Source organism: Trachemys scripta, chromosome 2 (genome assembly GCF_013100865.1).
Source record: "Trachemys scripta elegans isolate TJP31775 chromosome 2, CAS_Tse_1.0, whole genome shotgun sequence".
NCBI classification, from domain to species: domain Eukaryota; kingdom Metazoa; phylum Chordata; order Testudines; family Emydidae; genus Trachemys; species Trachemys scripta.
In genome coordinates, this window is record NC_048299.1 from 227911502 (window position 1) to 227935744 (window position 24243).

The 24243-nt window shown below is 42.5% G+C and overlaps 1 protein-coding gene across 3 annotated transcripts in view; it reads right to left on the reverse strand.

The window, feature by feature from the left end:
* Positions 1-22427, reverse strand: part of UBE2W (ubiquitin conjugating enzyme E2 W) — a 39083-nt gene extending 16656 nt beyond the window's left edge. For 2 of the 3 annotated variants that reach the window (XM_034763138.1, XM_034763137.1), the window contains exons 1-2: positions 22299-22427; positions 1371-1462 (exon numbers count right to left, since the gene is read on the reverse strand). In XM_034763138.1, the coding sequence (XP_034619029.1) occupies positions 1371-1462; positions 22299-22313 (107 nt within the window). In that variant the 5' untranslated portion in view covers positions 22314-22427. Of the gene's footprint in view, positions 1-1370; positions 1463-14026; positions 14047-22298 lie in introns of those variants that run through there. The other variant, XM_034763139.1, reaches the window with a different exon arrangement.
* Positions 22428-24243: the final 1816 nt, after the last annotated feature.

Below are 24243 nucleotides of genomic sequence, written 5' to 3' on the forward strand. Positions count from 1 at the left end.
GCTGATTTGCAAACTAATCTACTTTAATCACTGAGCTCCTCTTTAAAGGAAACTGATAGCCCAAAAAGGTACCTGTAAATATATAAATATATATAATCAGTAACAAAGGGGAAAACTTACTGTCTAAAAGGCAGGAAATGCATAGTAAAGTCCAACTATTTTGAAAAGTAACTCAAAATGGTGTCAGAGGGTTGCATGTCTATCTTGTCTCAATGATACATGTCAGATGTGCTCAGAGTTTTATCAACATTCCCTTAGGATGACCTACATATTTCGCTTATGGCTTTGCTGCTTAAAGTAATGGACACCCCACATTGATGCCAATAAAACCTTTCTAGTGTACACATTTTTTTTCAGACATATAGATATAATGGCAAATAAAAGCATAAACCAGCTTATACTTTATTTTTGAAAAACACAAAAATATTCAAAACAAACCACCATTCTCCATAATAATTAGTTTCCTGAAAGAGTCTGAAGATTTGCTCTTGATTCCCATCATCTTACCCTCAAGCTATTTTAATATTCATGTAGCCCACTCATCAACATTTGCTGTAGTTCAATATCTTACTCTCTTCTATTCTTTTAACCCATTGCCACATGCTACAAGGGCTATATAGAACATGGACCTTTCTCTGGATAATACAATAACCACTTGACATTTCATTAAAATCACAATATTTATTTTCTTCTGCTTCTGTTTCCCCTGCATCATGATTTAATGTCAAATCTTGATGGCAGTGACTGATGTATTTAGGAGTGAAAGGTATAGTTTGCTTATAGTCTTTTCCCCATTCCCGTTGATGTCAAAGCATGGAGTGATCTCACATCACCTTCTCTGCAGTTTTAAATAAAACTGAATGCTTAGCAGCCCTTCAGATTTTGCTCTCCTGAGTTCAGAATTGTTTGGGCACATCAAACAGACAAAGGAAATCCAAATGAGAAATTGTTGACTAAGAAGTATACCCTCTTGATTTAATGCAAAATGTAGATAATGTCAAACTACTTTAGACTAATAGTTTTGATCTAGAATGGTTTGCCAGAATTTAATTCTGCTCTGCCAGATAATGTGTAGGCACATTTAGGCTGAATTTTTAAAAATTCCAGACAAAAATGTTTTTTATTCTATTAAAAAAAAAAAAGTGCAAGCATCACTGACCTAGACTTTATAGAAGACAGTGAAATGTATCATACTGTAGATTATAATCCAGTTTATCAGTTACTAGTGAATATATTAAACAGTGTACTTGTGAATCATCACTTTTTTATATCCATGGATCAACAGGAGAAAATATTACTCTAGAAAAAACATTTCACTTATCTATAATTTGAGCTAATGTAGAAAACATGAAAAGTATTTACACACTCACTGTGTAATTGAATTTTGTACACTCTTTTCATTTAAAGTCATTCCTGGAGGTGGGTCATTCTGCAAAGCCAACAGTTCTTTCTGTAGTCTCTTCTAAAAAGAATATAAATAGGATTTGAAATATTGCATAAACTATACATTACAATAAAGCCTATTAATTTACAGTACATTTTGCTGTTTTGCTTTTATTAAACATCTGAAACTCATTTTTTGCCAACTACCTACTCAAAACTTGAAGTACAGAAAATGTGCCTGAGGACAAGGAAAGGGAGCTTCCTGCCACAAAAAGTAAACCATCTATTATAATTGGTTAGATAAGAGAAAAGTCATAAGCTCCAAACTCAGTCATGTTTTCGTTTATATAATTCCAAAATATATCTACCTAGTTACCGCCTCTCTGAGAGGTGGATTACCTACAGCAAAGGGTCTCAAACTTCATTGCATTGTGACCCCTTCTGACAACAAAAATTACTACACAACCCGAAGGGCGGGGGAGGGGGAGGAAGGGGATAGAGAAGAGGCGGCAAAGCCTGAGCCAGCCCCAGGCACGAGGGCGGGGGGAGGGAGAGAGAGGAGGAATTTTCTCCTAACAAATTTCACACCTAATGCTCATCTATTCTGCAAAAGGCAAGTCCAGGGCCTCATTAATATCTCTACTGTAAGAACCCCACAAACATATTATAGTCGCGAACACCACTTTCTGCTATTTTGAACTTCCACAGCTCAAGAAAAAGATGAATGGAACCCCAGGCCAGCAGCAGGCTGAGCGGGGCCGGCCGCCGGCCCCGCTCAGCCCGCTGCCTGCCTGGGTCCCGGCCGCCGGCCCCGCTCAGCCCACTGCTTGCCTGGATGAACAGCCTGGGATAATGGCTGCCAGCCCTGCTCAGCCCGCAGCCAGTCTGGGGTCCCGACCACCGGCCCCCTGCCAGATGGAGTCCTGGCCACCGGCCCCGCTCAGCACGCTGCCAGCCTGGGATACCANCTGCCAGATGGAGTCCTGGCCACCGGCCCCGCTCAGCACGCTGCCAGCCTGGGATACCAGCCGTCGGCCCCGCCCACCTTGCTGCACTATTATTTACTTTACATACAACAATAGTTTAGTTATATAATATAGACTTATAGAGAGACCTTCTAAAAACATTAAAATGTATTACTGGCACGCAAAATCTTAAATTACAGTGAATAAATGAAGACTTGGCACATCACTTCTGAAAGGTTGCCGACCCCTATTCTATATCAAAGGCACTCAAAACTGAAGGTTGCTGTCCATTTATTTTCTTTCTCAAATTGTTGATTATTTTTCTCCCCTCCTCCCAGTCTAATTAGCAGAGACTGCAAGCATGCAAATGTATTTGACCTTGCCTCCAGAAACTCAAAAGGGGACAAAATATATACAAAACAAAGAGAATGTAAATTAAGTGCTAACCTATTTACACTATAATACAAAAAGGGGACATTCAATTAAATTTAAAGGCAGGTAATAAAAATTATTTTTGCACAATACATAATTAACCTCATTGCCACAAAATCTCATTAAAAACTAAACAGTTTAACCTGTTTATTCACTTATATGGGTAAACAGAACAGTTACTTTAATCAGGATAAAAAAAATCCCATAATCCAATTTAAAACTAAAGTTTCACATACATACTGAGATATCAGTATTTACACATTCAGTGTCCTTTAAATTGTTGCTGTGAGTTGAAGGTGTTTGGTCTGAAAACTGAATTAAAATTAAAAACATCTGTATAGTTTGAAATTTAGAACTGTGCTCTTTTCCAACAAAATGTTAGCAACTAACTTTCCTGTGCAATCTTGTTCCTTTTCCATTTGTGGCTCTCAGGCACAACATACTATTTCAGATTGCTCCACAGCTTTGCAGGACTCTCACAACGTTAGACAAACACCTATCAGGGATGGTCTAGATGAGGGGTTCTCAACCTTTTTCTTTCTGAGGCCTCCCCAACATGCTATAAAAACTCCACAGCCCACCTGTGCCACAACAATTGTTTTTCTGCATATAAAAGGCAGGTCCAGCGTTAGGGCCCCACGCTAAAGGGGGCCCTGTGAAGCTAAGGGCTAGTCTTCACTGGCAACGTGTAGTCGCGGCAGAGAGCTCTCCCAGTGCTCTAAAAAAAAAACCCACCTCCATGAGAGGTGTAGCTACCAGCACTGGGAGCGCAGCGCTGTAAAGTGCCAGTGTAGACAAGCCCTAAGTTGTCAGGCTTCGGCTTCAGCCTTGGGTGGCAGGGCTTGGAACCCCAGGCTTCAGCCCCATGTGCTGGGGCTTCGGCTTTCTGCCCTGGGCCACAGCAAGTCTAATGCCAGCCCTGATTAGCAGACCCCCTGAAACCTGCTTGGGGCCCCCCAATGGGCCCCAGATACTTGGTTGAGAACTACTGGTCTAGATAATACTTAGTGCTGTCATGAGCGCAGGGGACTGGACTAAATGACCTCTCAAAATCCCCTCAAGTCCTATGATTCTACGATAATATTTACACCTTTTTTCAAGATGATTGCAGCACAGCAGCCACGGCACTAGTCCTCCAACCTTAAATAATTCCCTATTACCAGATTCCAGGTGCTTGAACTACATAATGCACATATATAATCAACCTCACGCAGATCACACCAGGTGCTTTCAAAATATATGAAATCAAATGGAATAATCCAGAAAAAAAATTGCATAATACCAAGCAACCCATGGAAATAATGGGGGAAGCTTCCAACCCACTGAGGGTATTGCTCTCCGGCACTAAAACCACTGTGTAGACCAGGGGTTCTCAGACTTTTGTATTGGTGACCCCTTCCACATAGCAAGCCTCTGAGTGCGACCCCCTTTATACATTAAAAACATGTAAATATATTTAATACCATTATAAATGCTGGAGGCAAAGCGGAGTTTGTGGTGGAGGGTGACAGCTCGCGACCCCCCATGTAATAACCTTGCAACCCCCTGAGGGGTCCTGACCCCCAGTTTGAGAATCCCTGGTGTAGACCCTCCTCCCACATCTCTCCCTGAGCTTCAGAGTCCAAGCTGCAATGTCTACCCAGCTGTTTTTAGCACTATAGCATGAGCCAGAGTACATAGATGCGGGCTCTGAGATTCGCTGCCAGGGGTTGTAAAATGTAGTGTATACATACCCTTAGTTGACACTACTGGAAAGAAGACACTATGGGTTTTCAAAGACAATAAGCGAACTTTTTTTCAAAATGTGCTGGTCCAAACCAATAGATCATGAATGGTCATTGATTTATACGTCCAGCTGCCATTAACTGCCAAGTGAAAAATACCCACTTACTTCTATATATGAATAGCTAAAGGTATATCCAATAGAATATTGATTGGATATTCTGATTTTAAAAAAGCAAATAGAGCAAACAGTGCAAGCCCAGGAAATGAGCAACCCTACGAAAAAGCTAGAATGCATATGGAATGAAAGAAATGTTTTAGAAAAGAATTATTTTGGTTTGAATTTTCCAAAAGTTTATATTAGGCCTGGTCTACACTATGAGTTTAGTTCGAATTTAGCAGCGTTAAATCGAATTAACCCTGCACCCCTCCACACAACGAAGCCATTTACTTCGAAATAAAGGGCTCTTAAAATCGATTTCTGTACTCTTCCCTGATGAGGGGAGTAGCACCAAAATTGACATTGCAGCCACACTAACCCTAATTCGAAATGGCAATTCGACGCTATTGGCCTCCAGGAGATATCCCACAGTGCACCATTGTGACCGCTCTGGACAGCAATCTGACAGAAAAAGCCCCGTGAACTTTTGAATTTCATTTCCTGTTTGCCCAGCGTGGAGAGCACAGGTGACCACGCAGAGCTCATCAGCACAGGTAACCAGACAGTCCAAGAATCGAAAAAGAGTACCAGCATGGACCGTATGGGAGGTACTGGATCTGATCGCTATATGGGGAGAAGATTCTGTGCTAGCAGAACTACGTTCCAAAAGACGAAATGCCAAAACATTTGAAAAAAATCTCCAACGGCATGATGGAGAAAGGCCACAATAGGGACTCATATCAGTGCCGCGTGAAAGTTAAGGAGCTCAGACAAGCCTATCAAAAAACAAAGGAGGCAAACGGTCACTCCGGGTCAGAGCCGCAGACATGCCGCTTCTACGCTGAGCTGTATGCAATTCTAGGGGAGGCCGCTACCACTATCCCCACCTCTGTGGATTCCAAGGAGGGGATAATCTCAGTCAGGCCTGAGGATTCTGCGGACGGTGAAGATGATGAGGAGGAGGACGACAATGAGCTTGCCGTAGTTCTGCTAGCACTCCATTCTCCCCAACAGCCAGGATCTTTTTCTCAGCCTGACTGAAGTACCCTCCCAACCCAATATCCAAGACCATGACCCCATGGAAGGGACCTCAGGTGAGTTTACCTTTTAAAATCTAAAACTTGCTTTTAAAACAAGTGTTTTTTAATGATTACTTTGCCCTGAGGACTTGGGATGCATTCGCGGCCAGTACAGCTGCTGGAAAAGTCTGTTAATGTGTCTGGGGATGGAGCGGAAATCCTCCAGGGACATCTCCATGAAGCTCTCCTGGAGGTACTCCAAAAGCCTTTCCACAAGGTTTATGGGCAGTGCAACCTTATTCCGTCCTCCATGGTAGGACACTTGACGACGCCATGCTAGTAGCAAGTAATCTGGTATCATTGCATGACAAAGCCTGGCAGCGTATGGTCCCGGTGTTTGCTGGCATTCAAGCAACATCCATTCTTTATCTCGCTGTGTTATCCTCAGGAGAGTGATATCGTTCATGGTAACCTAGTTGAAATACAGGAATTGAATTAAGTGGACAGAGGTGGCCGTTCCTCTAGGCTGTTTGCCTATGGCTGAAAAGAAATCCTTCCCTGCAGTTAGCCAAGGGGGGCGGGGGGAATCATTGGCACTGACCTTTTCACGTTTGGCTAGCAGGGATCTTCCCTGATACCAGCCATGCGGTGGGGTGGAGGGGTAAAGCGATCATCCCAGAGAATTGGATGGGGGGGGGGGGGGGGTTAGTTTGGTTTCTGCTGCTGCACGTTAACAGGAAAACCGCAGCACTCAACGGGCTTTGCTTGGTATGGGAAAGGAGGGCACTGCTTTTAGGAAGGCTGCAGAAGCCGAAAGACAGTGGCTTATCATGGACGCATGCAAGCCGAATTCTGTTGCCCGGACCTGCGTCTGTGATTTCTAACACCAAAGCCGCAGGCACTCAATATTGAAATGCATAATGCGACCTTGTACCAAAAATCACATGTGCTATGTAATGTGAATAATGTTGTTCACCGTGAACGAGTATAAGCATTGTTCTGTAAAATGTATCTTTTTAAATACTTCTCTACCTTTTTTCCCCTCCCGCAGTTGCAAATTTTTCAAGCCTCCCTCCTCCATCCCGAAGGCTCTCTCAGATAAGGCAGCGAAAAAAAAGGGAGACCCTCCCCATGTTCCATAGCCTCTTCACCCAGACGTGTAAAAACGCGGTGGGGTGGGGAGGGGGGAGGCTCCGTGTACCCTCCCACTCCACCCCAGTGGACAGCCCAAGCAAAAGGTTGTCATTATTTTGAACTTTTTTAGTGGTCTTTTCCTTCCCTCCTATCCTCCTCCCAAACCCCACCCAGGCTACCTTGTCAGTTCTCTCCCTATGTTTATAATCAATTCATAAAGAATACATGATTTTTAAATGATAGTGACTTTATTTCCTTTGAAAGCAAGCTGTGATCGAAGGGGGGAGGGTGGTTTGCTTACAGGGAATGAGTCAATCAAGGGGACGGGTTTTCAACAAACAGAAATGTCACACCGTAGCCTGGCCAGTCATGAAACTGGTTTTCAAAGCTTCTCTGATGCGCAGTGCTTCCTGGTGTGCTCTTCTAATCGCCCTGGTGTCTGGCTGCGCATAATCAGCGGCCAGGCGATTTGCCTCAGCCTCCCACCCTGCCATAAAGTTTCCCCATTACTCTCACAGAGATTGTGGAGCACACAGCAAGCAGCAATAACAATGGGAATATTGGTTTGGCTGAGGTCTGAGTGAGTCAGTAATGTGCGCCAGCGACCCTTTAAACATCCAAATGTACATTCTACCACCATTCTGCACTTGCTCAGCCTGTAGTTGAACAGCTCCTGACTACTGTCCAGGCTGCCTGTGTATGACTTCATAAGCCACGACATTAAGTGGAAGGCTGGGTCCACAAGGATAACTATAGGCATTTCAACATCCCCAACAGTTATCTTCTGGTTTGGGAAGTAAATCCCCTGCTGCAGCTGTTTAAACAGTAGTGTTCCTGAAGACGCGAGCATCATGAGAACATGACCTATGAAGGAAGGCTGAAAGAACTGGGTTTGTTTAGTTTGGAAAAGAGAAGACTGAGAGGGGACATGATAGCAGTTTTCAGGTATCTAAAAGGGTGTCATGAGGAGGAGGGAGAGAACTTGTTCACCTTAGCCTCTAAGGATAGAACCAGGAACAATGGGTTTAAACTGCAGCAAGGGAGGTCTAGGTTGGACATTAGGAAAAAGTTCCTAACTGTCAGGGTGGTTAAACACTGGAACAAATTGCCTAGGGAGGTTGTGGAATCTCCGTCTCTGGAGATATTTAAGAGTAGGTTAGATAAATGTCTATCAGGGATGGTCTAGACAGTATTTGGTCCTGCCATGCGGGCAGGGGACTGGACTCGATGACCTCTCGAGGTCCCTTCCAGTCCTATAATCTATGAATCTATGAAAAATCATGAACCCTTTCTGGCTGATGTTGGTGAAACTTCCTTGTGATCCACCAGTGCTTGCGACACCATTGAAAAGTACCCCTTGCGGTTTATGTACTGGCTACCCTGATGCTCCGGTGCCAAGATAGGGATAGGGTTCCATCTATCGCCCCACCATAGTTAGGGAATCCCATTGCAGCAAAGCCATCCACTATGACCTGCACATTTCCCAGAGTCACTACCTTTGGTACCAGCAGCTCAGTGATTGCTTTGGCTACTTGCATCACAGCAGCCCCCACAGTAGATTTGCCCACTCCAAATTGATTCCCAACTGACTGGTAGTTGTCTGGCGTTGCAAGCTTCCATAGGGCTATCGCCACTCGCTTCTCAACTGTGAGGGCTGCTCTCATCTTGGTATTCTGGTGCTTCAGGGCCAGTCACAAAGTTCCATGAAAGCGCCCTTACGCATGCGAAAGTTTCGCAGACACTAGGAATCGTCCCACACCTGCAACACTATGCGGTCCCACCAGTCTGTGCTTGTTTCCCGGGCCCAGAATCGGCGTTCGACAGCTATAACCTGCCCCCATTAACAGCATGATCTCCAAAGCGCCGGGGCCTGCAATTTGATAGAATTCTGTGTCCATGTCCTCATCACTCATCGCCGTGCTGCCGTAGCCACCTCTTCCTCGCCTGGTTTTGCAGGTTCTGGTTCAGCATAAACTGCACAATAATGCGTGAGGTGTTTACAATGTTCATGACTGCTGTCTTGAGCTGAGCGGACTCCACACTTGCCTTGGTATGGCGTCTGCACTGTTCACCCAAGAAAAAAGGCGCAAGACGGTTGTCTGCCATTGCTTTCCCAGAGGGAGGGGGAGGATGTACCCAGAACCACGCGCAACAATGTTTTTGGCCCCATCAGGCATTGGGATCTCAACCCAGAATTCTAATGGGTGGAGGAGACTGCGGGAACTATGAGACAGCTATGGGATAGCTACCCACAGTGCAACGCTCCGGAAGTCAATGCTAGCCTCGGTACATGGACGCACACCGCCGAATTAATGTGTTTAGCGTGGCCACATACACTCGACTTTATACAATCGATTGCCAAAAATCGAATTCTGTAAATCCAGATTAATCCCGAAGTGTAAACATACCCTTAGTGACCTGGAGACGAGAAAGATTTTAAAAATAAGAGACATCTAGCTTTGTGGACTAGTTAATTCTAACAGTATTCTATGCTGCCAGGTGGCAGACCTATGTTATTTATTATTTGTATTACAACAGTACCTAGGAACTCCAGAGAGGAATCCGGACCCAGTAGTACTGGCATCCAACCATCCTCTGGAAATATATCTGCTATGATGTGGGACAAAAAAAGTCAAAACCAATGTGAAATACGGATTTTTAGAGTGACGTGCTTAATACAATTTATTTAACTTTTAAAACTACTACTTCATATATCTTTTACTAAGCAAAAGTCTACACTAGCACGGATATGTTGAGCATTCTTATGGATAAACAGGACTACGTATTACAACACCCATGAACAATTCTATTTCATTTAGACGTTCTTTGATCAAGTCTCAAGGACCTGATGCGGCACTAAACTCCCAACAGTACTGACGTTTCAGTTTGTAATAAACACACACTATCACAGAAGCATTTCATTATATATAAAACCACATGTAGAGGGAAAAGGAAACCGCAAAGGTTAAAATAATCAGTTATATTCTAATTGCAAAAATAATGAATACTGCCACTACAGCAACATGCTACCTCACTTATGAAACATACAGCAGCATTTAGTTCTGAAAGATCAGTACACAGATGTAAATAAGTAAGTTGAAAATATAAAACACAACATGACAAACTTATCTAGCTAGACTAGAGCTTGCAATCAGACGCATGTGGACAGATGTTTCCACCCCAAAGAGACCCACTAATATTAACAAAGACCTGACTGTAGAATCAGAAACCCATTTAAGTTTCTTTTTACATATAAATTGAACAGAAAAAGTTATTTTACTTTTAATTTGCCCACCAATATAGCCATTTATATTTTCTTTCTGAAAACATTTAGAACAATGTTTCCCAAATTTAGGACGCCGCTTGTGTAGGGAAAGCCCCGGTGGGCCGGGCTGGTTTGTATACCTGCCGTGTCCGCAGGTCCGGCCGATCATGGCTCCCACTGGCCACGGTTTGCTGCTCCAGGCCGAGGGACGTACTGGCTACTGCTTCCCGCAGCTCTCATTGGCCTGGAGCGGCAAACCGCGGCCACTGGGAGCCGCAATCGGTCGAACCTGCGGGCGTGGCAGGTAAACAAACCGGCCCAGCCCGCCAGGGGCTTTCCCTACACAAGCGGCATCCCAAGTTTGGGAAACACTGATTTAGAAGAAATCAGACTGTTCTTTCCCTGCTCCCCCAAGTTGAAACAACCAGTAGCTGAATGTTTATTTCTTTCCATGATAATATATTGAATTTTCAGCAGTTTTTATTTAGCACAGTAAAATATTGGGGTTAGGTAAGTAGGTCAAATGAACTACTTAAAGACAAGATTTCTACAGACTACTTAGGATATGCAGTTTCTAGCTACTGTAATCATGCAACAAATGTCAAAGATTTATTATGCAATATTAATTTTAAGTGAGACAGCTTAAAATTCATACCTGTTTACCAGGCATCATCATTCATAACAGCTGAACATAGCAGTTGACAACCAAAGCGTTGGTTGTCTTAAAACAATTCTAAATCTAAAAAACAACATATCCCACACTCTTGGAAATTCATGCACAAAATTATAGGTGCAGTTACAACTGGTCATTTGACATTTTTTCTTCAATATATTTGCAAATACAGTGACTGAATGCACTCATTCAATATGTAAACATATGCATATTTTATATGTGCAATTCTGAAACACCAGATGTAGTCTAAATTTTTAGATTATATATTACATACAAATATATATTATGGTTGTAAAGTTAAGCACTCAAAAGTTAAGTGCCAAAATTAAGGCTGCCTGTGCAATCTCAATTCAGTCTGCTTCTGCAAATATGTTATGATTGACTTGGCCACATCATATAGGAAGTCTGTGCCAGAGCTAGAAATGGAACACAGCTCTTGTCATAACTATAAAGGGAAGGGTAACAGCTCTCCTGTGTACAGTACTATAAAATCCCTCCTGGCCAGAGACTCCAAAATCCTTTTCCCTGTAAAGGGTTAAGAAGCCCAGGTAACCTGGCTGACACCTGACCCAAAGGACCAATAAGGGGACAAGATACTTTCAAATCTTGGGGGGGGAGGGAGGGAGTGGGAGGAAAGGTTTTTGTTTGTGCTCTTTGTTTGGGAAGTTGTTCGCTCTTGGGACTGAGAGGGACCAGACATCAATCCAGGCTCTCCAAATCTTTCTGAACAAGTCTCTCATATTTCAAACTTGTAAGTAAACAGCCGGCAAGGCGTGTTAGTTTATCTTTGTTTTCTCAAGTTGTAAATGTACCTTTTGCTAGAGTGTTTATCTCTGTTTGCTGTACTTTGAACCTAAGGCTAGAGGGGGATCCTCTGAGCTCTTTAAGTTTGATTACCCTGTAAAGTTATTTTCCATCCTGATTTTACAGAGATGATGTTTACCTTTTTCTTTAATTAAAAGCCTTCTTTTTAAGAACCTGATTGATTTTTCCTTGTTTTTAGATCCAAGGGGGTTGGATCTGTATTCACCAGGAGTTGGTGAAAGGAAGGAGGGGGGATGGTTAATTTCTCCTTGTTTTAAGATCCAAGGGGTCTGGATCTGTATTCACCAGGGAATTGGTAAAGAGTCTCTCAAGGCTACCCAGGGAAGTGAATTAGCTTTGGGATGGTGGCAGCGGACCAGATCTAAGCTGGTAGTTAAGCTTAGAAGTTTTCATGCAGGCCCCCACATTTGTACCCTAAAGTTCAGAGTGAGGAAGCAGCCTTAACAGCTCTCCTACGTCCCATTCCATTAAAGAACATTATTGTGTTTTCTCTTCTTGCAACTATCTCATTCACTGTCCATCCTGTGGTACTTAATGAGGCAAGGGTCTGTAGAATAAATAACATGGCACCATTTAATTAAAGACTATTTTAATGCACAACAGGGCAGCATTAAGGTTATACAGGCAATCTTAATTCTGCCATTTCCTTAATGGAGAGTAAACTTTGCAACCTTAACATTCTTTTAATGTAGGGGTTTTTTTGTATGTCATTTCCTACATATTTCTGAAAAGCAAACTGAAAAAACAGAAATTCCATCCATAAAGAACCATATGAACCACCACAGGGGCAACCAAGAGGATTGGAAGTCAGGACCTTTAGATTCACAGAATATACCATTACACTTCAGCTAAAGGAGAAGGCTGTAGCAGAAGTAGATTGGTTCTCATGGAGGATAATGGCAGACACTAGAAAAGACAGCCTACATTTTGTGGTCAGAAAATAATTGTATAAGCACTAGCGAAGGAATGTTGGGAACCAGGATTGTTGGATTCTATTTCTCGCTCTGGATGGAAGTGTGGGTTAATGGTTAAAGAGAGCACACCTAAGCACACTGATCTGACAGATTTGTTCCAAAAGTGAGTGTGGCTAAGCAGATGAGACATGGATCTCCCATATTAGAGGTCTGGGTTCTATTCCTAACACAAGTCACTTCTGGCACAGCTCTCTCTCAGTTACCCTGCCTATAAAGGGGGGAAATGATCCGTTCCTTACCTGCCAAGGGCATACGGCCTCTCTCAAACAATAAAGGCTGGGAAATGCACAGAATTAACAGGAAGTCAGTGGAAGTGCTGAGACTAGAAAACTCCTGATGGCTCTGCACGGGGTCCAAGAGCATGCTCACAGATTTTAGCTGCAAGGAACTCTACTGAGCACATAAAAATAACAACTTAATTTGTAGTGATTGTAACCGAAACTGGATGGGATTTAGAAATGCAACCTTCCAATTGCAGGACTATCCCACTTCCAAATTTTGAGTTCTTCCTCCAAACCGGCTGCTAGAACTCTTCAAAGTAGCAGCTGGATTATTTTTCCCCCCTTATCTGGTAAAACTGCCTATTTTCCCCCTCATTTCATTCTCCAAAAAGGCTGAATCATTCTTCCTAAAACCTAAAAATATTCAGTCTTAAGCAGAAAACAAGCATGTAAAATTTCAGCCACAATGGTTCAAGTTTAGTAAAGTTACAAGCAACTGAACTCATGCTTATAATGGAAAGCGTTAGAAAACCATAAATGTGCATAAATATCCATCTCAAAGAAAGGAAAATTAAGAACCTGCACACATCAGTCATCTGAGCCTGCATTTCTTGCACACCCTAACCTTTCACTGATTTCAAGAGATCTTTGAGGTGCATAATGAAGGCAGAATCAAGTCCTAAGCAGGTAACAATATTGTCTCTATATAAATCCATGGCATGCCCACATCTTGTATATTGCATGCAGATGTGGTCGCCCCATCTCAAAAAAGTTCTCTCAGATTAGAAAAGGTACAGTAAAGAACAACAAAAATGATTAGGGGTATGGAACAGCTTCCATATGAGGAGAGATTAATAAGACTAGGACTTTTCAGCTTGGAAATGAGAGGACTAAGGGGGATATGATAGAGGTCTATAAAACCAGGACTGGTGTAGTGAAAGTAAATAAGGAAGTGGTATTTACTCCTTCTCATAATACAAGAACTATGGGTCACCAAATGAAATTAATAGGCAGCAGGTTTAAAACAAACAAAAGGAAGTATTTCTTCATTCAACATACAGTCAACCGGTGGAACTCTTTGTCAAAGGATGTTGTGAAGGCCAACAGTATAACAGGGTTAAAAAAAGAACTAAAGTTCATGGAGGATAGGTCCACCAATGGCTATTAGCCAGGATGGGCAGGAATGGTGTCCCTAGCCTCTGTTTGCCAGAAGCTGGGAATGGGCGATAGGGGATAGATTACTTGATGATTACCTGTTCTGTTCATTCCCTCTGAAGCACCTGGCATTGGCCATTCTTGAAAGACAGGATACTGGGCTAGATGGACCTTTGGTCTGACCCAGTATGGCCGTTCTTATGTTCTTAACTATTGCACGTTTGGATGCTAGAGACAATCAAGTTTGATTAGTTCATATGATTATTAAATTTGCATACATCTAAAAGATTAGTAAATCAGAAGTTAGGCAGTTTTTAGATTATAACCATCATATGGATAAACAGGAAAAGGCATTTTAACTTCCCACTCATAGCTGTTTTAATAGGAAACTTGCATCACTCAATCTTATTGCATTAGAAACTAACAGTTCCCACGTAGACCGCAGAACCAAAAAACGTGTTAACTTTCTGTTGGTGTACACTGAAACACTGTATTACTAGCAGTCTCAGATTAAGAGAAGGGGAGAAGTAGGGCATTTCCTGATTTTCAGTGTGTCTTCAATAGTCTCTCTGAAGGAAACATTAAATAAATGTTTATCATATTAAGTTATGATAGGGGTTTTTTTTTGTAGTTAACTGTACCTTGGGACTGGCTGTGAAGATCTCAATTTCTTTTTTAGGAACTTATATTAAAAAAGGTTTTCTTTAAAATATTTTGAAAACAGGCCCCATATGAAGCTCCAAAATCCAAGAATGAGCTTCCAATGCACACAGAATGTATCTGGGGTCCACTATCCCCCCTCCACAATTTTCAACACCATAGAAAGTTGTAATTTTTGGTGTACATTCTATAAAAACCTAGCCTCTTGTTTTTGTTTTGGTGGAGTTTTATTGGTATTAACACTAAAATAAAATTATTATCAAGCTGTAAAAATTTAATGAGCTATATTTTAAGATGACTTCCTTTCCAAAAGTAGTCATTTTAGTTTTGATATTTGTATCAAAAATTTATTTCCAAATCACGAAATAAAAATGATGCAAAGATTATGCCAATGAAATTGAAGGATTATCAAGGAATAATCTAGCAGTTCTACTGAGAAAAGATCTGACACTAAACCTTTCCCTGACCAAACAAAAAATAGTTAAATTGGATTTAAGTATCATTCCAATATATTGTAAGATTTGTTATAATGAGATCAAAACCTTTTTCTAAATTTATAAACACTGGCTGTGGACATCTTAAATTTGGAACAGTCACTGTACTGATCCACTGATTATATCACTGCCATAATCCCAGTTTCCCTTTATCATCTCTTTTCACACAAACTTGAATTCTGAGATGACATTTTAACTGTGCGCTCAGAGGTATATATGGAACCACGTCTGAGCTATATGCTTTAATACCATACTAGCCTTTGTTCTTTTCATGTGATTAATACACTTTCATGAGTTAGGTACAGGTCATTTGTATATGTAGATATCAAATCTCAGCAAATACAGAGCTAACATAATTCACGACACACAGAGCTTGACTGATTGGACCGTAGGCCTTCAGTATGGTATTTGTATAATCAGGATTTTATTTTTGCCTCAAAAACTGCCTCACACATGAGCCAATGTAAAAATACATCTATATTTCAAATATTTTAATGTAATGCTATGTGATTTTGTTTGTGCAATGAAGTTTTAGGCATTTTGCTAAAATTTAGAAGAAATTACATTTTCAAGTATTAATCTAATTTAACAAGGTACTTAATTGTTTCAAAATATTTAGAATAAGTGCTGGCTGTCAATGGCAAATTAATGCTAAAAATTTCAGTGCATAAGGACTGTCTGAGTTACAAGTCTTTAAACAAGGGGAAAGCTACCACCAATTTTATCCAGGGATTTTATAAAGTGTGCATGGTTTGTATGCATCACCAAATCCTCAAGACAAAACTATATTATAGTTAATAAATGTAGGTGTATTTTTAAATTATTTACATCTGGGAGATGTCAACATCTGCTCAATAAGCAGCAGCAGTCCAAAAAGCAAACAGAATGTTAGGAACCATCAGGAAAAAGATAGATAATAAGACAGAAAATATCATAATATATATCCACAGTATGCCCACACCTTGAATACTGAGTGCAGTTCTGGTCACATTAGAATAGGAAAAAGGAGGGCCACAAAAATTATTAGGGGTATGGAACAGCCTCTATAGGATTAACAAACGGTGGTACTGTTCATCTAAGAAAAGAGAGAGAGAGGGAGGGGTGTGTGTGTGTGTGTGTGTGTGTGTGTGTGTGAGAGAAGTCTAAAAAAAAATCATGAATGGTATGTCAGAAGTCTAAAAAATCATGAAGAAGAAAGTGTTATTTACTCCATCTCATAATACAAGAACTAGACGTCACCAAATGAAAATAATAGGCAGCAGGTTTAAAACAAACAAAAGGAAGTATTTCTTCCCACAACACACAATCAACCTGTGAAACTCATTGTCAGGGGACATCGTAAGGCCAGAAGTATAACTGGGTTAAAAAAAAAATTAGATAAGTCAATGGAAGATAGGTCCATCAATGGCTATTAGCAAAGATGGTCAGTGACTCAACCCCATATTATGGGTGTCCCTAAACCTCTGATTGCTAGAAGCTGGGCCTGGACAATAGGTGATGTATCATTTGATAAATTTCCCTGCTCTATTTACTCCCTCAAGCATCTGGCACCAGCCACACTCAGAAGGCAGGATATTGGGCTAGATGAACCACTGTTCTGACCCAGTATGGGCATTCTTCTGTTCTTACTCATGAGTTTAACCTCTGTAAATAGTGGAAGCCGCAACAGTAGCCAATATAGTTCAGACTTCATAAGCAAATCCACACTATCCACTTGCTTTAAGACATTCATAACTTTCAAATAACTTCATATTCAAATAATTTCAAACGGGGCAGAGTAGAGCTGTGGTTGGGGGCGGAGTGGAACTGGGTGGCACTTCCTCCCCAGGGCCCCATGGGGGCTGACCTGGGCCCTGCTGCACACTCCCTCAACTGTTCTTCCACACCCCTCTAGGAGAGCATGCCCAAAGTTTGGGACCACTGATGTAGTATAATGAAATGTAGGATCATTTCTATGAATAAGGAATGTCTATTACATTGTTATATTATGTTCAACAGCAACTACATCAAGATATTACTATAACCAAATAAAACCTCAATAAGTTTGCGGATCAGAGTGGTTTTAAAATTTAAACAAGTCCCCTGATAATCAGCTCCCAAATAAAAATAGTGGACAACCTATTGCAGCGAGAACTATATTTAATTCTTAATGTGATTTTTAGAATCAGACACAGGAGATCGAAAATGTCACATAACCTATTTTCACATACTTGTTCCAGTCTAGTTTTAAAGATGACCTAAAAAGGATTTTTTTTAAAAAACTTGCTAGAGCATCTTCATCATTAAAGTGACCTAAAAGGTTTGTGGGAGGATTTCTGGTTTTGTTTAAAGGTTTTTCTCCTGTTTGTTTTGTACCTCAGAAGGAATGAGGAATAACAATTCTGATCTTCCCTTGTTTGCTGCAGGTATTGAGGGCCTCAAAATCTATATTGTCAGCTTTCACACTTTAATTGGAGTAACTGGGTTGTTCAATCTTTAACAAAGATTCCTCTAGCCAATATATTAGTCATTAAAGTTAAACAGATATCAACAAAACACAAAGTATTGTAGCCAGTTTAAAGATCTCCACTATTCTTAATTGTTTAACATTCACTCAAAATCAAAAGCTTCTCTTCCATTTTACAGATCTCATTAAATAACTGAACAGAATCTCTCAACTTCAAGAAAATGTTACAAAAATGTGCTATAAAATGTGTTTTAAAAGGCTACATAATTAGTAAGATGGAAACAAAAACAATGCTTCACTAGCTCCCTGATCAAAAGGCCTAGGGAAATAAGGGGTCCCTTAGACACTATCTAACAGATACACTCGAGATTAACATCTATAACACAAAAACAAGCACTAAATTAGACTTTCCCACTGCCATATTTTCCAAGAAACAGACACTAGCTAAAACATTATTTTTAATACTAGACAGCACTTTGCATCTGTGGATCTCAAAGTGCTTTACAAAGGTGGCAGTCATCTTCCTTTTACAGATAGGCAAACTGAAAAACAGGTGTGCTCTTGTACAGCTTATTTCACAACACAGACTAGTGGCAAACACAGGAACAGCCCAGGTTGTATCTCCTTAAAGCTTCACAACAGTCTCTTCCACATAGTTTTTATACATATTTACAGAAGGTTTTTTTTTCCCCCCATAGAAACTTTTGGGGACATAATTTATAATTAGTCAAAACTAAGCTGCACAAAGAATTCTGAATGTTAAATAAAGACCAAACTGCAAAAATAATCTGGCATACAGATTCTTACAGAAAATGGAGACAAAAGATCTATTAGCCCATCCTCCTGCTAAATCGGGATTGTCTGGTACTGTATGGTCTCAAGTGCTTTATTCAGTCTTGTTTTAAATGACTCATAAACCTGGACTTCCATTACTTTCTTGGGAGACCATTCCAGAGTCTAATACATTTCACTTACAGAATTTCCTAGTCTATTATAATTATTATTTTTGCACTTATTCATATTATTAGAGAGTTTATTTCTTCACCCTCTCACTTCCCTGGTCCTTCTCGCTTGAACAGAGAGCAACAATACCCAAAGTCCTAAGGTGCAAACAATTCGATGTGTATTGGGGTGAACTTCCAGCAAGCAATGATTCCAACTTCCTTCCTCAGTGTCCCCCTTCCCAGCTCTGATGCCACAGAGCCTAGCCTGTGACCCTGTTCCCATTCCCCCCTTACTTTCTGATTGACTGCAGACTATATAGTAAAACTTGAGTTCTGCTTAGCTATACCTTAACCAAATATTTTACTGAAATTTAACTAACCAATCCTAACATATTGTTAACATGATTTAACCAATTATATCCCACCACCTTAATTGGTTTACACTCAACAAAATTAATTATACAGCAGACAGAAAAAAAAAAAAATCACAGAAACAGACACAGATTATACAGAGAAACAATAGGAAAATGGAGCCTACAGTGACAGAACAACAAAGAAATGAGGATTTTACACCCCAACTATTGATAAGTGAGTTCTTACCTATATAACTAGCTCAGTGGTAATGGAGATATTCCATCTCCTAGAACTGGAAGGGACCTTGAAAGGTCATCAAGTCCAGCCCCCTGCCTTCACGAGCAGGGCCAAGTACTGATTTTGCCCCAGATCCCTAAGTGGCCCCCTCAAGGATTGAACTCACAACCCTGGGTTTAGCAGGCCAATGCTCAAACCACTGAGCTATCCCTCCCCCTCTTAGGTATAAGAATATACCTAAATTCTTAAAGTATAGGCTTTTGCAGACAGGTGTGAATATCTATATCCTAACACTCCACCCCCCCCCCCCTTTTTTTTTTGTCTTTTGGGATCCTCCTGCACAGGTATCCCTGGAAAAGCATAGGACATATGGCAACACACTTTTTGATAGGGCGAGGCATCAAGGTGGAATGCGTCGTTGCTCCATTTGTCCCACTGCCCCTTGTGTAGTACTGTGCCCTGCACCTTCTCTTGTATGGACATACCACATCTATTTCAATTAGTGTTCCAGTCTTCCCATTATAGTGGAGCTGGGTTGTCTAGTACACTGGCAGAGGTGTGTGTGTGTGACTACATTACTGATAGGTTATAATTAGTGGCTGTTTTGTAGGGGGTTGTGCCCTCCTTGATCATTTTCATATGCAACATAACACAAATACAGTTAACAATACACCAGCTGCTCATATTACTCCTAGTCATAAACCCCGAAGCTGGGTATCAGCACAGCCGTGTGTGTTTTGTTCCAGTTGGTACATCTTCTCTATGGGCTGTCTGAGCAGTAGTATAGAAGCATCACTATAGTCAAGGTTACCTTATGACATCTGTTTAAAAGTCAGTGTTTCTAGGTCCTCTAAAAACAACATGCTTAGTTGGAACTTTTGAAATTGTCTCTCTCTCTGGAGGGTGAAGGGTTAGTGACCCAAATTTGGAGTCATTTGATCCAGGAGTTCCAGAGATATCAGTCCCCCCCAAAATAGCTATTTTAGAAAAAGTTTCTGGGTTGTTGTTTTTTTGCCCAGCACTAGAGATCAAACTATTACTGAACTATAGGTCAATATGGTCTCAACCTGTCAAATTTTACCCAAGGTAGTGCATGGAACTCACTAAATTTTGGGGGGAACCCAATTTGAGAACAGTAGTTAAAGTGTCTATTTTTACACTGTGCATGCACCAATACAGAAAAACAGCTAGAGGATTTCTACTCCTGCCATTTTATATGCTGTAAAATTCTAATTCTTGTAAGTACGGTACTCTACATTCCAAATGGAGAATGCCTTGAAATTTGGTGTGTCTTATTGTGCAGGGTAACATTAATGATCCAAACTTAGTCAGATTACTCCAAGGGGTTCCCAAGTGGCAGCTCCCCTGCACCACCACCTCCCCAAAAAAAAAACCCCAAACAAAAAACCTGTTTCCTTCTAGTGCCTTGTGCTGTTAAATTGAACGATACACATGACTGGTTGAATCACAGCCCTCTTGACTGCTGGGAGCTCACCCTTTAATTAACATAATAAGGATAAATTAATCACAAGCCCCACTCTAAGATAAAAGGACTTTGGGGCTATGTGGCTAAGAGATTACCATCTATAACTCTCAAATTGTAGCAATTTGGGGATGGGGATGAACATAATCAAAGTCTTTGGGAGAAAAATATTAGACCTGAATGCTTTTGGGAAGGAAGGGGGCAAAAGAGTGAAGGAATAGGGAGAAGAGTTTGGGGCTGCAGTGAGAGGAAAGGGGTTATGGCAGGGGCATCAAAAGAGTAGGGGGCTTACAATACCCTGCCAACTCCACCAAAGTACCCTAATGCTATTCCATTGTAACACAGTTGTACTTTGCTCCAGGCACTGGATGAGTCGGGTTATAAGAGGGGAAGGAGTAACAGAAATAGAAATGTTTGTACACCAGGGAGCAGAGTTTTCAGAGAGAGGCATTCCCTGCTTGCAATGGTGAGGCCCAGGTACAATAGTGAGGAGGGTGCCAGATTGCATGGGCAGCCCTAACTGCATTTCCTGGTTTTCAGATGTCTAAGTTTGACATACCACCAAGCAATCTTAACTCATGGTAACCGTTTTGTTTTGTTTTTGCGCCACTGAATTAGTTTGTTTCACTTTGAAGTCTACTGGCTCGGAAGGTAAGAGTGAAAAACAAAAGGGAAAAGATAAGAAATCGGGCAGAGGACACTGCTCCAGAAAGGAAAGAGAAAAGGCAAAAGAAGTATTAATTTTTTAGAGATAAAAGAGATGTGAAAATTTGTTAAGAAAAAAGGCACCACTTTTTTTTTTTATGAGTGACATAAACATGAACAGTCATGGAACTGAATCATCACTTGTCTTGCTTCTCAGAACATTTCATAACCCTGTCCTGACACTGTAAATGTCGACACTTCTGCCTTCAAATTTAGTTTGTTGCCCAGAGAAAGTAATCTAAACCTCCACAGCTGTTTCGACTGCCACCATCTAAATACTTCTCCACAAAAGGTAGAGAGAAAAAAAATTCTGGTAGAAACCTGTCACAACAGCAGGACGTTTCATACCCACTACAGCCCAGCCCAAGCAGGCAGCCTGCTGTTTTCTCTAATTGGGAAGACTCCCCTCCTCACCCGCCACCGACTCCTGGTGTCAAGGCTGTCTTTTCGTGAGACCCACCCCAACCTCAGGCTACCATGCCCTCCCCCTCTTCATAAACTCCCTTAGGAAGACTTTGGAAGTCTCTCTGCAGTACCCCGTATGATCCTTACATGCATCCAGTGGACAGGAAGGGGGCTGTCTCTATCACATCCTCCATTCCTTACACACTCAGAGAATCCCTTCCCCATCTTCACACACTCCCCAGGGGAGCTGGAGGTCTTCTCCACCATACCTCTTCCTCACAGACTATGGAGGAGGGTGTCTCTCTACGAGAACCCGCCCCCCCAGCACACACACTCCCCCGCGGGCGGGGTATCTGCCACATCCCTCACACACTGTGTGTGGGGGGGGCAGGGTTATAGTGCCCCCCATGCCCCGGGGAGAGAGACCGTCCCATACCCCCTTCCCGGGAAGCTTCCCCCCGTATCCACGGACACCCCAGAGGCTCCCCACCAACCGCCGCCCCTCCCTCAGCTTCCCCCGCCCAGCTGCCTCGAACTTCCCCTCCCGCCAGGGGCTGCTCCGGTCACCCGGAAGCGCCGCTCTCCCCACTCCAGCGTCCCGCCCGGCGACCCTCCTCCCCGGCTCCGCCGCAAGCTCCTCACCTGCATGGACGCCATGATGGATCCGCCCCCCTCCCTTCTGCGCCGCCGGCGGGGACCCGAAGAGAGAGACGCAGCGTCCCGCCCCTCTCCCGCCAGGTCACGTGGGGCCACAAGCCGAAAGCAGGAGGACGCATGCGCCAAGCGGCCAGAGGCCGGGGCTGCGGTAGGTACCGGCCACGCCCCGACAGGGTGTCACATCACAGCGAGGCGACGGGTGCGGACGGGGCGGCAATAGGAATCGTGGCGAGGCGGCCTGTGCGCGGCGCAGGGCCTGGGCCACCCCGTGCCCACCGGCTCTGTCTGGGACGCGCTTGGCGGCTGGACTGGAGCCAGCGGAGCAGTAGCGCGCCCTGAGCCGGGGAAGGGGCGGGTGATGGGGCGTTGGGCGCTGCGCCTCTGGGGGAGCCTCCCCGCAGCGCCTGGGCGGGGTGCTCGGCAGCAGGAGAGACCCTGGGCCCGCCTGGGTGCGGGGCGTCTGGGAGCAGGAGCTCGCCACCGCTCTCCAGTTCTGTTCGCCCCAGCGGCTGCTCCATGCGGGGGGTTGAGCAGGATTGAGGGTTGCCAATTTTGGTTAGTGGTGTTCCTGGAGGTTTTTTCACATGATGTAATCTTGAATTAAGGATTAATCTTTAATTCCTGGAGACTCCAGGACAATCCTGGAGGGTTGGCATTGGATAGACACACACACTCCCGCCTCAGCTGACTGCAGGGAAAGCTGCAGCGAGGTCACATGAGCATTTAGTCATTGTCCATTTCTCGAAAACTCTAGCTGGTCTCTACCGAGCATGTGCAAATTGTGATGTTTTAAATAATTAAATTATAACTCTGCTAAAGGTGGGTAGACTTTCCTGGAGGCAGCACACATCACAACCCTGAGATGAAGGTCATGTCCCCACTAAATATTCATCCCCTGGCTCCAAAGCACAGGGGTGCTAGAGCTTCTCAAAGAACAGGGCATCTGCATTTTTGTTTAAAATGGTAGAACAATGTATTTTTCTTTCATGTTCTCAGAAATAGCTGAAATATTCCAGAAGGCTTCAGGTGGAAGGGAAACAGTTGGCTGGAAAACTTCAGCCCAAAGGGTTACATTTTGGTAAAGTTATATGCAACTGAAAACGAGTGACATGTGGGGCAACCTTCATTATAGATAGGGCTACAGTCCTGCCTCTAATACTAGTTATTCCCCCAATGTCCCTCCCAGGCTGCAGGTCAGGTGTAGTATGTGTCTGGGTGAGTGCATGATTGTGGCTGGCAGATCACCTGTGAGATCGCATGATTTCCAGAGGCTTGTGTCACCACAAACAAACAAACTGGAAAGTTTCTAGTACGATGCTGGGCAGCTCATCCCATTAGCTACTCTAGAAAATCTGCTGTGTCATCATCTAGAGGTCTGTAGACCACTAAGTACTGGGTTCCTTTTGTCCTATGTATTGCGGATCATGTAGCTGCATTCAAAGATTTTGAGTACATAGGGCCAGACATTTTTTGAGTGGTGCACTTTAAACATAAATCTTTTACGTGTACATGCACAAACACCCCCCTTTTAATTGTGCAAATATTTTATTTAAAAAAAAAAAAACACCTGTGGTGTGTTGGATTGTCCATTTAGTGATTGGAACTGGTCCTATTACCAGAAGTTGCCATCTTAATAAATCACTCAAGATAGTTGAGTCCAAAGCTGACTGCAAGACTTACAAAGGGATCCCACTAAACTGGGTGATTGGGCAGTACCTGGAATATGGCGTGTGGTTCTGGTCGCCCCCTCTCAAAAAAGATATATTAGAATTTGGAAAAGTACAGCGAAGGGCAATGAGAATAATTAGGGGCATGGAATATCTTCCATACAAGGAGAGATTAAAAAAATTGGGGCTATTCATCTTAAAAGAGACAACTAAGAGGGGGATATGATTGAGGTCTATAAAATCATGAAGATAGGGTAAAGTGA